The following is an 18,141-nucleotide window of genomic DNA, read 5'->3' on the forward strand; positions in this document are numbered from 1 at the left end:
TCACATGTCATGTTCCTTGGTTATTTTTCTTGATTAAGATATTTTTTCTTTATTTTGCCAGACATTATAAGGGTTCTTAGCAAAGAGAAATATTTTCAGTAAGGAACATTTTTTAAAAAATAGATACAAGTCACTTTCAGTTTCTCATCTGTCATGTAAGTCATTTGGAAGTCATTATTCCCATCCGCATAACAAGACAAAAAGCTGAATAAACTAAAAGTCAACAACTCTTCCTGATCTGTTAAGAGAATTGAGGTCAAAGGCAAACCACTGCCTCCAAATAGGAGACAAACAGGAGAAACAGAATCACAGCTTCCTGGAGCAGAAGCTCAGGAAGAGAAACCTCTGCAGGAATCAGAACCAGGGTAGGAAACCCTAAACTATTAACTGATGAATTGTTGCAGGCTCAATGTGCACACATTTGAGAGATTAAAAAATCCCAGGGGATTCAGTGTTAGGGGGCTCCACACTTGTGTAAGTTTTAACTTCAGTAGTCCTGCCATTTCTCACAATGAAGATAGAGAGACCTCCTCTCTGCTTTGAGCTGGTGGAAGGGAAAAGTAGCCATTTTGAAATTTACCCAGAACAGTGTGTTCTTAATAACAAGACCTGCCCTCAAGAGAGAACACCAGTAAGTATTGGCTATTGCAATAGCTAAATCCAAATCACTGATAACACCAAATGTGGATGAGAATGAGAAGAAACAGGAACTCTCATTCACTGCTGATGGAACTGCAAAATGGGACAGCCAACTTTGGAAGACAGGTTGTCAGTTTCATACAAAACTAAACATAGTCTTACTGTTAGATCCAGCTGTTGTGTACCTCGGTATACTCACAAATGAATTGAAAACTTCTGTCCACACAAAAGCTTAACACACTGATGCTTACACAAGCTTTATTCATATTTGCTAAAGCTTAGAAGAAACCAAGATGTTCTTCATAGGTGAATGGATAAGCAAACTGTGGTACATCCATTCAAGGGAATGTTATTCAGTGATAAAAATAAATGAGCTATCAAGCCACAGAAAGACATGGAAGAACCTTAAATGATACATATTGCTAACTGAAAGAAGCTAATCTAAAAAGGCTATGTACTGCATGATTCCAACTATATGACATTCTGGAAAAGGCATACTGTTAACTCACAATTTATGATGTAAGAACATATATCTCAGTAACAATAATAAATACCACAGAAAAAAATACTTTTAATTAGAAAATATGTCAATAGCCTTAGTTTAGAACTACAAATAAACATTTAACATAAGAAAGTATATATATATATTTTTTTCATTCTCCCCCAATGAACGCCACGAAGGGAATAATGACTATGATGAATTTTGATGATGTCGGCAGAAAAATAAAATCCAATTGTGTTTAAATGGAGAGCTCTTTCACATACTAATGCAGTTGAGAAGAACAGAAGTTATCTATTGCTCAGAAAAATAACGTGGTGACTTTAAGAATTACATTTCACTTTGCAGTTCTTGCCTACCATTCACTGTTACTTTGGTCAGTGTGGGAATCTGAACAACCAAAAATGAGATACAATATCAATCAGCCCCAGCAGCCTCTGAACCTGCTCTACATGCAGCACACAAAATATTTTATGTACTTGAAACTGACAGACAGGTTTGAACAAACTAGGAGAAAAGGAATACACTTTCAGAGTCAACACAACTATTTGATCACTTTATGCACAAGTCGCATACCAAGGTGAATTTTATGAATCACATAATCATAGTGACACTCTTTTTAATATTGGTTCAAAGAATTAAATATTATTAATATATAATTGAGAAAAAGAAAATGAGTTGTGTTTAATTTTCTGTGTGTGTGTGTGTGTGTGTGTGTGTGTGTGTGTGTGTGTTTGGAGAAAAATGAAATCTGTACTTGATTTAAATATATTCTGCCTCATGCTATAAAACATATTTCACTAAATAAAAAATATATTCGTCTGTTACAAGGTAGTGGCCAGCACTTCCTGTATGTCAACTCATCTGGCCCCAAAGAAGGATACACTGCAAGAATCACTACTTCTCAATGCTTCCCAGCAAGCCTCGGAATGTGTACTGTTCGGTTCTGGTTCTACATGGTCGATCCCAGGAGCATGGGAGTATTAAAGGTACAAAAGGAAGACAGAGATTTGTCTTTCACTGAAATATTCAGAGCATGTGTTTAAACATTTTTTTTTTTTTTTGGTAGTCAGACAACACCCATCCTGATTCTATTAACTTCTCATTTCTTTCTGGGGCCATGGGACTTTGGCAAGCAGTGCTGTCATTCATCTTAATCTCATTCAAGATTTATGTCATTCACTGCTGCCACCTGAACTCAATTATGGTTCATGCTATTTAAAAGATTATCTAGAGATAAAAGATTATGGGCAGATTCTACATATATCTTCTAATAACAACTTAGATAGGGACAATGAAGAAATATGATGAGAGGGATAATAATGGAGAGAATTTTCTTCCACAGAGTAAAAGCAAAGCACACTTAAGATTATAAGTATATATCAGCTCACGCTAAAAACAACATACCTGCTTCATTTTTAACTAATTTAATATAAGAACTGCACCAAATGCAAATGTCTTTAAAGAAACAAGTTGCTGCATTTATACTTCTTATTGCATGAGAGATCAATGAATGAGCTTTTCATTCATTAGGAACCAATTCTGAAATCTTAATTTCTAATTAAAAGATTGTCTATCAGAGCACAACATGTGGTGTTATTGCTTTGAAATTATACAGTCATTTATTATTGGGATAAATACAATTTGGAATTTTTGTCTTTATCTCAAACATTGTCCCTTATAAGTAATAACAGCTATTATTAAGTGATTCCTATCTTTCTGGCTGTTCATTTTAACTTTATATGTGTTATCAGTTTTAATTCTCACATTCACCTGATGAGGTAGTATCTTTTTCCCAAATTTTTAGTAAAGAAACTGAAACCCAAAGTGACTTAGTAATTTTTCCATGATTACACAACTAGCCAAAAATCTGATTTCAGAGGTCTGACATCCTTTATCCAGCATTGTTTCTCAGATTCTCTGCAGTATTCAGAGATGTCTAAGGAAAAACATGAGGGGAAGAAAGAATAAACGGCCTTATCGATTCTAGCCATTGATAGGAAAGAGAGCTCTTATCAAGTAAAACTAAAAACATGCAAAGAAAGTGGAGGAGTTATATGGATTCTATTTAAATGTCCATTTTCCTAAAGAGAAGCCAGTAAAAACAACAGAAAAAGAGATTCATTTTTAACAGTTTCAATACATGTGAGTCTATATAGATCATGAGAAAAGTTTGCTTTTTTTTTTCATTGTTTTTACATACAGTATGTGAATATTCAGTAGATTAGCCTTTTGCTTATGCTAAATTTTGTCCAGGGTAATTTATAACTACTGATCTTAAAAAAGACTCTCTTAACATGTTGTTTTTACCGACATTTTAAAACATCGATGCTGCAATTGAAGAGGACACTCGTCAATGGTTATTTGTTACACACGGAAGCAAATAAGAAATGGAAAGGCCAATGAACCATTCAATGGAATGCACGCAGATTCCAGTCACTGTCTAACAAAATGTTGCTTCCTCAATTCAAAAACAGTGTCCGTATATCCTTTAGCTCTTCACCAGCTGGTCATTCAGTGCTATAGACTGAATGTTTTTGTCTCCCAAAATTCAAATGTTAAAGTCGAACTAAGACAGTCAACTAGTTCAGTTACCTAGTTAAACAGCCCACTGCTTTAATCCATGCTTCCACAAATAACCTTTGAAATGGAAACGTTGGCCTCAAGTCTTGATTTCTGATAGCTTGCTTTTGGGAAGTACAGGTTTTTCTAACTGGAGGCCAGCAGTTAAGTGTAGCAATGCTTTTATACTCTGGGCTGCCTTCATAGAGGTCTACTGGAAAGAACAGTGGAGGCCAACGGTAGTCAGGTTGACACCCAGGTTTTGTAGAGGAACTGCCCTACCCTACTCCAGATGGTCTTGGTAGGTTTGACTGTCACCATGGCTTTTTTTTTTTACCGCCTCCATAGATGACCCAAGTGGGGTCAATCATAGGCATTTACAGTATTTGATGCAATGTTTATAAGAGGCTTTCTCTTTCTTCTGTGTGGCAAGTCACAAGGAAGTAGGCTAAATCTGGGGCTATTGAAAGCCACCTTTCCCAATATGGGGAGAGAGATTGTGTGAGAAAGAAGCTAGCACACAGAGGGACATAGGACTAAAAAAACAAAGGAGGAAACAGAATTGTGCCTGTTTTGTTTAAATCCTGGAGCCTGCTTTACCTGAGCCAGTAAAATTCTATTTGTTACTTGCTATTGAAAAATTCCTAACTATGACAGGCACCCAAGGAGAAACTGTTTTCATAATGTATCCTTATGTCTCTGACTGATCACAGTTCCTGTGGCAGGTCTCTTTCTCAACTATTGCTTTTAATCTTGAATTATTCCCAACCTGAAAAACTTCCCGAGTGTGCCGTATTTTTATATGTGAGTGAATCAATTAAGTGGAAACCCATTCTTCTTACCCTTTAAATCAAGGCTTTCCAGCAACATGCTGTTTGCTCACATGCAAGTTTATTCTTTCTTTTAATCTCTAATTTGGGTATAACGGTGTCACATTTTACAACATTTTCTACGGTGGGGTTTTTCAACTGATGTGTTGCATTTGAAAGAACCTGTAGTTACAGCGTTGGCAAGTCTGATGGACAGATAGCTTCTTACAAAAGGTCTGAGAACCCAACTTTGTGCATGTATTTTCTAAATTAACCAGAAGTCCAACTAATATTATCTGGATTTGTGGTGAGGAAGAACCTCCTCTTTTTCATATTAAAAAGAAATTTTTAAAGAATAAAATAAATGATAATGTCCACTGAGGGCATGGATGTGGAGAAATAGATAGTCATTGCTATCAATATGCAATTATAAAGAGCATTTTGGAAATTAAAAGCTTTATAATTTTTATACTACCTACCAAAACATTCTACATCTATAAATATTTATAAATAAAGATAGATATGCATGATGTTTTATTTATAAGGTTCTTCATCTCACTGTTGTTTATAGTAGGAAATATTTGAAACCACCTGTATGTCAAATATTAAGAATTGGTGAAATAGTACATTCACTCTTACAATGAAATACTATGGAGAAATTAATTCTACGAATGAATAATTAGTGATAAAGAGAAGTATTTATGATTAATTAATAACCAAAGTAACCAAATTAACAAATATGTATTTTAAAATGCCATATAAAAATATATCTACTTTTGTATATGTTAACATATGAATATCTATATCTGTATATCAATTTAATAAGTATCTGTATCTGTGTGTGTGTGTGTGTATATATATATATATATATATGAAAAATATATGGAAGGATAGACACTAAAATGGTAAAAGTAATTACCTCTAGATGGTGAAATGAAAAGATTTTTTTCATTACTTTTACTCTTATTTATTTTATAATTTTTCTACATTAAACATGTATTACCTTTCTAATGAGAAAAATATATATTTCTAAAGGGTCTTCATGTTTGAAAAGGTTGAAACACACTGCTCTAGGATATGCCATAAATAGGTGACTTCTTGAGTTAATAAATAGCAAATACAATTCTGGAGCATATGGTAGATTATAACGGTGCTAATCTGAAACTATTTCTTACACTGATTACATAAATCCTTTAGAAAGGATATGACAAAGAAAATACCTACAGTGAAGTTTCATGATAGAGCATCTATGAGGCCATAAAAATAACAAGGTATTCCTAAAAGAGATTTCAAATTGCAGATTGTGAGAGAATGCTTTCTTGTCAGCACAAATTTTATGAAATTGTATTAAGTGCTATGTATTCCTTGCCCTTCTGTGCTCTGTTCTGTATCCCAGAGAGCTACACTTTCCCGAGTCCTTTGCTGTCTGCATTCCTGAATAAGTTTGGCCAACGGAAGGTACTGGCCAAAGATCTGAGGGCAGGAAGAGGAGACAAGCCTTCCTCCTCTCTCTGTCTCTCTCCCTCTCCTTCTCTCTGTCTCTCTGTCTCTCTCTCTGTCTCTGTCTCTGTCTCTCTGGCTGAGTTTCTGCTGCATCTCATCTGTGACTCAGTTCCCCTAGAGAGTCCCTGCTTCCCTGGCTCTGGCTCCCACCAAGGATGCCTGCCAAATGCCATCTTCTTTCAGCAACTTAGCTTCACTACTCCCTCCCTTTGACCCTCTAGTTTTCGGGTTGGAGGCATCTTCCTGTACATACTAATCTAGAGGTTGCCTCATAATTTCCTTGGTAGTTTCTCATATCTTCCATAAACATGGTACCCATTCCCTATATTAAAGGTCCTCTATTTGAAATATGTTAGTTTATATTTTCTAACTCAGCCCTGTCTAAGTGCCCACCCCAATGAAAACACAAATCTTTTGAAGACATTAACTGATAAAACAATGAAGAATTTTGAGTGAGCTTCATTCAGTTTAAACTTGTCCTCCTTACATTAACTTATTAAAAACTTACTGTTTAGTAGGGGGGACAGAAAACAAATTTAAGAAACACAAATAGGAAAACTTCAATTTGTGATACAATACTCTGGAGCAAAGTAAACTGTTTTCTGTTATAAATAATTACTCATGGTCTGCTGAGAGAGTTATTTTATATTGAATGGTAAGAAAGTCTCTCTGAAAAATACGAAGTTTGAATTTAGATTTGAAAAACCAGAAAGATCCATTCTTGTGAATAACTGAAGTAAGAATGTTCTAGGCAGAGGAAACAAGCTAATGGAAAAGCTCAAAAGTGGGAGGTATCTGAAGGCCAGTACAGCTGGCACAAAATAAGCAAGAGAGCGAGAGACGCTAAGAGATAGGTAGGAACCAGCTCCTTCGGGGCTTTGTAAGGATGGTAAAGAGATTAGATTTTATTGGAAGAATCATGGGAAGTCATTGGAGAGTCTCTTAGCTTAGCCTGCTATAACAAATTAACATGGACTAGGTCGCTCAAACAACAGAAGTTTACGTCTCACAGTTCTGGAGGTTGAGGAGTTCAAGATCAAGGTATGGGCCAATTTGGATCCTGTTGTGAACCCTCTCCCTGACTTTTCACTGTGTGCCCACCTGTCAGAAGGAGATCATCTCTCTGTGTCTCTTCTTATAAGGACACTAATCTCATTCACAGGGACCTCACCCTCATGAGCTAATAACCTCCCAAAGACCCTACCTCCCAAAACCAAAACATTGGGAATGAGGGCTTCAACATATGAATTTGAGGAGACTCATTAAGTCCATAGCAGAGAGTTTAAAATCGAGGGATAATAACACCTCATTTGAAAATTTAGAAGATCTATCTGGCTGCTGAGGGGGAAAAGGACAGGACCTGGGGGTAAGAGGAGGCCAGAAAGTGGAAGTGAAACAGGGAGACAAGTTAGAAGATGATTTCCAGGGGTCTCCGGCAGAGAAGATATAGCTTGGTTTAAAGTGGAGTATAAGGATAAACTGGAAAACAATTGCTACAAATAATGAACATGACTTAGATCTTCACTGGCATATTAAGATTATTTTCTAAATAAAGCACACTTTAATTGTATTAGTGTATTAGTGAAGGACATCATATAAAGCTAGGGCAGTCAAAGAAGACATACAGTTGATGAGATCAAAGTGAAATTCAATTATGACGTCCCTATTACTTTTCAGGGTAAAAAGCCAAACAATTCAGTTTTATCCCAGCCTGTAAAGTAGAGTGCTGCATGATGGAGGAAATGTTTTATGGGAACTGGAAAGCCTGGTAGTATAATAAGTGAATAATATTCAGGATAGTGAATGAATAATATTCAGAATAATAAGATATCTATACAGGCATCAGTATCCCTTGATTCACAGGCTCACAAATTATGGAACAATGCTAATACATACTTTATTTTCTAGGTGAGTTTCTTTCTGTCTTTCAATTACCTACCTACCTATTAAATTAAAAGCACTCTTTAAAATGGTTCTGGTCTCTTTCTGATTCACATTGCCAAAAGAACCCTAAGTGAAACCCAATTAATTTCCCATGAGATTATTTAGTTTCAGTAGTTCATCTTTCTAGCTTCTGGCTTGTTCTGATATTTAATGCTAGCTCAGGTGAGTTATTTAATATCTATGGAAAGAGGTAAAGTTTGACACAGGACAAGAGAATGTCTCTGCAAATGACTAATATCCTTTGATTACTCCAGACTCATTTTTTAAAGATACAAAAAGGAAGTGAACTTTTATAATTAATACTTTTTGTAATTTATAGAAATTTCTAATTGCTCAGGGGGGAAAAAACGAACTATTTCCTAAAACTTCTTTCAGTGTTAACAGATCGGTTAATATATCTAAATGGGCTTCTAGAAGGCTATTGTTCATATATCAGAACAGTTAGCCACCAGGTTGAAGTGGTCTTTATTTTAAAGTTGAGTTTTAGAGCTACATGATTTCTGCTAAAACCTATGGAATTTAGCATGTAAATATTCCATTCGGGAAGCCATTATTGAGGTGGCCGCATGCTTGTGAATTCTGCTTTGTTTTGTTTTAATGTGATATTTAGGAAGATAGTAAGATCAGAGAAAAAAAAAAGAAAAAAGCCGAGAATAATATCGGAGGGTTACTGTATGCTATACACTGAAGTCGTTTACATGTATTGATTGATCTAATCCTCACACCTTCCATGAGGCAAGTAATGACATTGCCTACATTTTAACAGATGAGGAAAATGAGATACAGAAAGCTTCAGGAACTTGTTCAAGGTCACAGAGCTATTTACGAAATGGCTCCAGCATATGCTTTTGATTACTATGCTTACTGCCTCTCAGAACTAGATGGGGTTTTTATGGCGTATTTTATTTTCCATATTTTATTATTCAAAATCATCTTTTATTTCCTACCAATAGTTACTGAAATCTGGTTCTTTAAAAGGTGCTTTGCATATTTCCGGTTCTACATATTGTAGTTTTCAGTATAAATTTGATTTGAATTACAAATGTAGCAAAAAACAAAAAAAAATTGGTGTAACAGTTATTTAAATTGTCCTCCTAAATGTGTAGTGTGTGTAAGGTGGTGTGGGAGATGCTTTCGGTATTTCTTTTTCCTATAATTGCCTGTGTGACAAACCATTTAATCCTTCTGTGCTGCTGCTTTTGGTGATTAACTTGTGAATGAGCCGTTCACCACGGATAAGAGCTACCAGACTACATCCTCTTTGTCAAACTGATCCAGGCCTCCTCTGGTCAGTTTTGGAGTCCTCTTGGGTTTGTCATTAGAACTATAGCTGTCCTTTTAGAAGAGTTGGACCTTTCAGGGGCCCATTTTCTAGGATAAATGCAGGAGGAACTTCTGTTTATTCCCTGTGATGTTTCCAGGCACACGAACTTCAGAACGGGAAGTTTAGCAGAGAAGGAAAAGAGTCTCACTTTCAATTCAGTCTTGTTTCTTAAATGCAGGATGACCTTGGGCCCTCTGGGGGATGGTGCAGAGGCACAGTGCACCAGCGAGGGCCAGGTACTGTGAGATATTCTGGAAAGGACTTCTGATACCTCAATCAGCAACTACCGTTATCACTATATATAATAATATAATCAGAAATAATTAAATAATGAATCAATGAAATATTGTGTATGAACAGTTTCTAGTTAACAAAGGAAATGCATTTTAGATTCACATTCATTTAATTAGGGCACTGGGTTACCACTTAGTGCAATGAAGTAATAATTTACAAGATGGTAACCTGTGTTAATGACTTGCCCCAAAGGTTCTGGTTATTACCATGAGATGTTATGTTACCACATAGATGAGGACCTGGCCCATTTCTTAATTATCACTAGTGCTCTAGAGATTCTTCCAGTGATATGTTGAGTAAAAAGAGAAAGCAGGGGGCTTCCCTGGTGGCGCAGTGGTTGAGAGTCCGCCTGCCGATGCAGGGTACACGGGTTCATGCCCCGGTCCGGGAAGATCCCACGTGCCGCGGAGCCTGCGCCTCCGGAGCCTGTGCTCCGCAACGGGAGAGGCCACAACAGTGAGAGGCCCGCGTACCGCAAAAAAAAAAAAAAAAAAAAAAGAGAGAGAGAAAGGAGGAAAATGTTAAGTTTCGAAAAGGAAAAAATATATTTAAAAAAGTTGAATATGTACTTGTATTCATATAGAAATATATATACAAAATTAAATAGGTACTGGTTTGTATGGCATATGCTTCAGACAATTTACACATCAGATTTTTTTGTTTAATCCTTTTCTTTATTATTAGTGCTTAATTTAACAATGCATTTTTTATGATGTTATGTTATTGTGAACGTTGTTGAGAGGCACTATCAGTATTTGGTCAATAATTTTATTCCTTTTTTATATGCATTTTAACTGTCCCAGACTAACTGGTTCTATCTCATTCCTGTCACATGCTAAACCTCATGGTCATTATTTCCACAGGTGGTGGTACACTGCTTATCAAAGGCAGCTTTTGAGAACAACATTCGATAGTGTTTAAAAGCAGAAACAATAATATATGCAGATCTCTCCAGGCATAAAAGGTTGGAAGTGTGTGTAGGAGTCACTGAGCATACTTAGCACATTTCTGCCCTCTAAACAGACTTGTCGAAGCTCGAGATTATACCCCACATTTGAGCATTTCATACTAATTTAGCATAAACATAGCTAGTAATGTACTAAGGCAGTAATTCTCAACGTGTCTCACACACTGCTGTGTTGCAGTCATTTGTAAGATGTGACACAGGTAATACACAAGAACAGTAGTTAAAATGAACCCAAGTACTTTTTAGTGATTTCCTCCCTTTTTTGAGTATAGATTCAAGATTCTCCCTGTATTATATCAGTGTGCTGTATTTAATCTGACAGGTCTTATTGAATAGAAGAGAAGAAATGTAAGGTTGTATCTGATGTGTCAGGCATTTTGTCAAGCAGTGTGCATGACCCTCAGGACCACGTGATGAGGAACACCGAGGAGAGGGCGTCAAACACAACATATCATCCATCACATAGTGAGAATCATGAGCTTATGTTAACAACTTAGCAAAGGTGGGCACACAGACCTTGACAGCAAAGATACTTGGATAGGACAGGTAGAGGAAACGATGCTGACATGTGCTGTGTATCTTTTATTGTAGATAGTAGACATATAAACCTCAGGATGGTAAAAAAAAAATGCTGCTGCAAGTTTCTATTAAAGTATAAATTATCAGGCTGGGATGGCACTACATGAAATGCAAAGGGTAACACTCAGAAGGAGCTAATCGAATATGACCTTCAAATTAGACTTTCCCTTTAGAGTATAATAAAAGCAGGAAAAGAAAAGTGACCTCAGGTTGAAGAGTTATGCTGCTAAAAATTAAAATCAAGTTACCCTTTTAGGACAGAGACATGGGAATTTGCAAAAGAAGGTATTTCTTACCCCTGCCTACAAGCAGGCTGGGTGCAAAGTCACCTTGAGAAAGAACCAGAACTCAGCTTCGCGTAGAAGTCTGGGTCCCAGCTGAATATTGCTTCTTAAAAAACAAACGAACAAACGAACAAACAAACAAAAAAACATTTAACAGATTCATAGTTAAAGCAACTTTTCTTCTACATTTTTATTTTGTGAAATCTGTCAGTCTCTATTTTCTTTATAGATTTTGGCCTTAATACTTTGCTTAGGAAGCCCTGTCCTGTCATAAAATAAAATATTCTCATTTTTTTAAGTTATCTCATAATTTTGACTTTTTCGATTTAACTAATTCATCCACTTATAATTGATTTTGCATATGTATGGTGAGAAGTTAGAAATTCATGATTTTCTTTCCCAATAGGAAGCTCGTTTTTCCAACATCACTGTGTCCACATCAGTACTGTGTCCTCCCCGTTGATTTGACATGCTTTCATAATACGTTAAGTTCATATATGCATTTGTAAACTTTCTACAGATGTATGAAAGAATGATTGTTTCTTCATTGGATGCAAAGATAGATGCACAGAGAGATGATAGAAACACAGAGATAAATTAAATCATAATCCTCTACATCCTTACTCACTGTTATCTACTTAATTTGTCAATTTAGGGGAAAAAGGTATTTTAAGTTCCTCCAGTATAAAGTCTCAGTTTGTCTTTCTGTTCTTATTGGTCTCAGCCCTTATATTTCAAAGCCATATGGTTGAATGCATGAAGATTCAAGACAGTTATAGGTGCTCAAGGAATTATAACTTTTATCAATATTAATTACCTCCTTTATATTTTCCTGAAATCTTATTTTGTCTGTTAATAATATGGACATTCTTACCATTTAAAAAATAAATGCCCTGGACATATATACACTACCAAATGTAAAATAGATAGCTAGTGGGCAGCAGCCGCATAGCTGAGGGAAATCAGCTCCGTGCTTTGTGACCACCTAGAGGGGTGGGATAGGGAGGGTGGGAGGGAGACGCAAGAGGGAGGAGATATGGGGTTATATGTATATGTATAGCTGATTCACTTTGTTATAAAGCAGAAACTAGCACACCATTGTAAAGCAATTATACTCCAATAAAGATGTTAAAAAAAATTAAAAAATAAAAATAAATGCCTTAACATCTTACTCATCCCTTTATTTATTTTTTTTTTCATCCCTTTATTTTTTAACAATCCCATGACTCTTGACTTGAGTTAGTTCAGTTATAAACAGCATATGGCTGGATTATTTTTTCCGTAATCTGAGCTTCTGTTTTCTTTAATAAATCAATTCAGTCCTTTCACATATGTACAAAACGTTTTTCGTGTGTGTTTTCTATTAGTCTTTTTCTTGTTTCATTATCTTCCCCTTTACCTCTGCCTTTAATTAGAGTGATTGTATTTCCTTTATTCCTCCTTATTCCCAGTGTTTGTAAGTTTTAATTGCTGTATCTTTTTTCTAAAGTGGACATTTAATTTTTAGTACATCTATTCAAAATATTTATCCATTTTTATTGAAAATTAATTACATACTTCTAACCTATCCACCCCTCAAATTAAAGAAGACCTTTGGCAAAATTTTACTGACCTGGCTCACCCTCCCAAACAACTCTATGACTTACTAAAATTTGTTGGAACATTAGATTCATGGTGTAAATAATTCATCTACTCCCCTGGTAGTCATATTCTTTAAAATGCCTTAGACCTCACCGGTATATAATTATCAAGTAAGACTATATGTTTTACAGTTACTTTTGCTCACTACTCTTTATTAATTCCTCTGCAGTCCGCTATATTGGATTCTTTTTGTTTGATATGTATATCAGTTTGCTCAGGGCTGCCATAACAAAATATCACAAAGTGGGCAGCTTAAACAGGAGACATTTATTTTCTCACAGTTCTGGAAGCTGGTGGTCCAAGATCGAGGAGTCGGTAGTTTTGATTTTTTCTGAGTCCTCTTTCCTTTGCTTGCAGATGTTTGCTTTCTCACCATGTCCTGGTCTTTCCTCTACGTGGGTGCATTTTTAATATCTCCTCCAATGTACAAATTTCCTCTTCTTATGAGGACACCAGCAAGATTGGATTAGGGTTCACCTTAAGGGCCTCCTTTTAATTTAATTACCTCTTTAAAAGCTCTGTCTCTAAATACAGTCACATTTTAAAGTACTGGAGTTTAGGGTTCAACATATGAACTTTGGAGGGTCACATGCAGCCCATAGCATGTTTTCTTCATAGGTATTTCAGAAACAGTGCATGGCTGGTAAGCTTTTTGAGTTCCTGATTGGCTGAAAGAAACATATCATGGATCCATACTGGAAAGATAGTTTGGGTATGAACTTCTAGGTTCAAAATTATTTTTCCTTAAGTAATAGAAGGCACTCCTGCCTTGTATTCTAATGTCCAGTGTCTATCTGCCATGTAGAAGACAGCTGTCTGACTGATTATTTCTCCTCCAGGATGTTCACATGTCCTACTTTTCTCGCAGGAAGTGGGTAAAATATTCTTTTAATCCTTGGAGTTGATAAATTCTCCTGGGAATTTGATGGGCTCTCATCATTTTTCACCTCCGGGAGGCTTTCATCTGTAATTTATTTAATTATTTCCTTCTAAAGACATCTATTAGACTGATGTGGAAACTTCTGGATCTATCCTTGCTATCCCCTACCATATATTCTCAAAGTTTTCATCTCTTGGTCCTCTGACGCTGAGGTCTTGGGAGGATCACTTGGTTCAGTTTTCCAGTTCACTTTGTGAAATTTAACCTGTATCGATTCTGCTATGCCGTTCATCTCTGGGGGCTTTACTTCAGCAATCATTTCGTTAATTTCCAAGAACTCTGAATGCTTCTTTTTCATGTTAGTTTGTTCTATTTTATAGATATGATGGACACTTGAATCTCTCAAGGGAATTAATTACATTTCTTTATATATTTCCCCATTTATCCTATTAGCAGTTGTTCTCATGGTGTTCAGTACTGGTCTCAATTTAATTCCTGTCTTTCAGAATTTTCCTCAACTGTCAGGTTACTTACTATTGGTTTTCTATTCCTATATGTGGATGCGTCTAGATTGGATAATATTACCATGTGTATTTTATTGTATCAGACCAAGTAAGAAATTTTCTTTTCCTAGCAGTGAATATGCATTCTAATTCAAGATCTCCAGTTTTATTGCTCTGGTGTAAAGAAGGAGATGCATTTTCTAGTGGACTTACATTTCTGATGTACTGCTGGCTTGTTTATTTGTCGAGGGAAGTACAAGTACTTTGTGGCAGTCACAAGGCCACCACCTCACTTCTTTGGTCTCAGTGCCCTTTCGTGAAAACTCCCGTGTCAGATCTCCCACGCCAGCAGTATTTATCCACCTGTGTGTCCTAGGTATGAATGCCTGCATCAGTAACTCCTAACATATGGACTGATCTGGCTTTTTATGGAGTCCTTTGATTAATTATGAGCTAGTGACACATGCATAGCTTCTTCTCTATGCTGTCCACCTCTTAGAGTTATTCCAGAATTCCACTGCGAACAGTCACTTTTTTGTTGGTCTTTTTTTCACCTGTAGATGTTTGCAAGTTCCTCAGTTTTGTTTATGTAATTTCAACCAACAGTTTCCATTTGGTTTAAAACTTCCAGAAAGTCCTTACTGTTTTTGTATGTTGGTAGATGTGCTCCTAAGTTTCCTGTGCTTCTGTGAATTTCTTTCAGTATTTTTCCTGTCTTTGCGGTGGAACGTTCTTGAGGTGTATAAGTAAACATATGTTTTTAGTTAGCCATCAGAACCAGGAACCATTTTTCCAAATATTTACAATTCTGCAGAATACACTAAAAAAAGTAAACTCCCTTTTTTTTTTTCTGTTTGTTGTTTTACAGTCTAAAATTTCCTTCATTTTGAGAGAAGATGTTTTGAAGGCATTTTGAAGGTAGTCTGTACAGTGATTAGTTGGGAGAAAAAACATGGAGGTATCAGGCTAACACTGAATGCTACACAGGTCATTCTACTATTGAGAAATATTTGGTTGGTGCTTTATGTCTGATTACTCCTAAATAGTCTGTCTCTTTCAAAGAATGTGAAGTTAATGTGGTAGAGCTAAATACAAGTCAGCCACTTCAATTTCCACATGCATAGTAGCTGTAATTTTTCTCAGCTCTTCTTCTTCTGATACAGCCAGTGATGTTTTTTGCAAACTAATGATGTTCAGGAAAGGCAATCAACTGGAAACCTATGTCCTAGAACCCAGCTTTCTAAGTTGCTAATGACTAGAAACTTACAGAGTTTCTAAAGCTCTCTGGTTCTCATTCCCCTTGTTTACAAGCACCCTAGTGACGCATTTGTAAAAAATCTGAAATTGTGCCCTGAAATCATTTTTTTTTAAAATCCCGTGAATGTGTCAGCTCGTTATGGTGAAATTGCCTAGTTAACTTTCTTATTAACATGACTCATCCTACTATATTAACTCTTTTTTTCTGAATGGATGATATATGATATGTAATAGCAAGCTCTTAAATAATAATCAAAAGGAAATGTATTTAGTCTTGATACTTTATATACATTATTTTAATTTAAACCTAATAACAGACATATCAGGAAGATATCAATATTTCTTCCATTTAACAAAAGAGAAGTCAAAGCTTGAAAAGGTTACACAATTTAGCCTAAGACATCCAGTTAGTATTGGCAGAGCCAGGATTAGAATCTGGGTCCTAGCCCCTGACCATAACACTGTTCAGCCTTCTTATTTATAGGGAGGTAAAACCCTGAAGGAAAGTTATATGCTTTTTAAATATGATAGAGGGACCAGAAATTCCTCCTTTTACCACAAATATTCACCAGCCAATTTGGCTGGTCCTTTATAGTTTGAACAGGGTTTTCATGTCAGTGAACTCACTTAATTTGCTCTGAGATGTTACAGAACAAACTGGATTCCCTTTTTCCCATCTCCAATGAGAAAGGCAAAGAAAAAAAGAGTGATCTATTTCCTCAGCCTTTAGGGACAGAGCTGAAATGTAGATGGTTCTGCAGTTCAAATTCTGATGTTCTAAGGTTTTTTGTTTTTTTTTTAAATCATCCATTCTCCCACTTACCTATGGTGTATTTTTAAATTTTAAGACACTATAGCTTATTTATAACTCACTGACTGCCTAACCCAGAAAGAAAATTGTGGTGATGTTTTAGTGCGAACAAGGAACTATTTGTAAGAAATAGCGATTAGGGTATTGCTAGCTCTCACGGCAGTACCTGAATAATCCTGATTTTCATAAGTAGATACGTTTTCTTTATCAGATAAAATGATGAATTTGCCAAAGTAGAACTTGTGCAGTGAGAAACAATGAGAATGCTACTTCTGCTTCCACCACTGGTCAGCGAGTTACTTGGTCTCTAGGCCCTGTAAAGTTTTTGACTAGATGATCCCCAAGATCCTGTCCAACTCCAAAGTTCTTAAATCTTTAGCTTTTTCATTCTTTCATTCTTTAGCAAATGTTTACTGAGCCCCTATTATGTACCTGGCAGTGTTCAAGGCATACATAAATAAACAAAACAGACAACTCCCTGCTCCCGTAGAATTTATGTCATAATGGGGAAACTCCCATTAAACAGCAGGAAATGAGATCAGTGAGTAAGCTGAGTACTTTTTTCAAGACTCTGTGACAAAGTAAAGCAGTGTAAGAGGATTGGTCGGGCTGGGTATGGGCAGAGTGAGCCGCTTTAAGGGTGTAAGCTTAGAGCAAACGCTTGAAGGAGGTGAGGCTGTGAGCCATGCAGATACAGCGCCCGGAGTGGGAGAACAGACAGAGAGAAAAAAACAGTACAGAGACCCAAGTCAGGAGTGTTCATGGGGTTTAGGGAGATGGGCAAGGGAGTCTTGTGGCTAGAGCACAGGGAGGGAGGAGAGAGTAAGAAGACACAGAGGAAGGGGAATGGGGAGAGGTCTTGAAAAAACTTTCATACCATTGGAAGGACATTTTTATTACCTTTGTTGTGAGACCCAGTTCTAGAAAGCTGCTATTACTGAGTTCTTAAGCGCCTCCTTTGATAGCTTAATATACGTGGTACTTTGATAATTCTTGCCTGTGATCAGGCAAAGGAGCTTGGTCTTAAAGAGGGAGTTGGGAAAAGGAGTTGACATTGGCAAGCTTAGAGGTGATGTGCCACTTGACTTTTTTAAATGTCCAAAATTGGAAATAGAAAGTGTGATGGAAAGAGGGTAGGGAGGAAAGAGAGGGTGAGTAAATGTGTTTAGAAGACCAAGTGACCATTTGAATAATTGCTTTAATTGGCATTGAAATGGATGAGGCAATTGTTTTTTTCCAACAGAATAGGAAATTGAGCGAATCAAAGCAAATCAGGAAAATTCCACACTAGCTCTGTCATTCTCTACTGTGAATATTTTGGGTTTTTAAAAATATTCTTTAGATTCATCGACTTTATTTCTTTTAGCAGTTTTAGGTTTACAGAAAAATTGAGCTGAATGCCCAGACTGTTCCTGTGTACGGTACCCACTCTCATTACCCCCAGCTCCAAGTTTTCGCTATTATTAACATGTTGCATTCCTCTAGTATATTTGTTATAGTCGATGAGCCAATATTAGCTCTTTATTATTAACTAAAGTCCATAGTCTACATTAAGGTTCACTCTTCATGCTGTACATTCCATGGGTTTTCACAAATGTATAATGATGTGTACCCACAGTTTCATACAGAATAGTTTCACTGCCCT

The 18,141-nt window shown here is 36.3% G+C and overlaps 1 protein-coding gene across 1 annotated transcript in view; it reads left to right on the forward strand.

Annotated features, from left to right (window-relative positions):
• Nucleotides 1–18,141, forward strand: part of MALRD1 (MAM and LDL receptor class A domain containing 1) — a gene marked incomplete at both ends in the record, with an annotated part of 584,975 nt that overhangs the window by 425,232 nt on the left and 141,602 nt on the right. Inside the window, one exon of the mRNA XM_082854883.1 lies at nucleotides 1,970–2,127. Coding sequence (XP_082711009.1) covers nucleotides 1,970–2,127 — 158 coding nt within the window. The remainder of the gene's footprint in view (nucleotides 1–1,969; nucleotides 2,128–18,141) is intronic.

Source organism: Leucopleurus acutus, assembly GCF_964270905.1.
Source record: "Leucopleurus acutus genome assembly, chromosome: 1".
Classification (NCBI taxonomy): domain Eukaryota; kingdom Metazoa; phylum Chordata; class Mammalia; order Artiodactyla; family Delphinidae; genus Leucopleurus; species Leucopleurus acutus.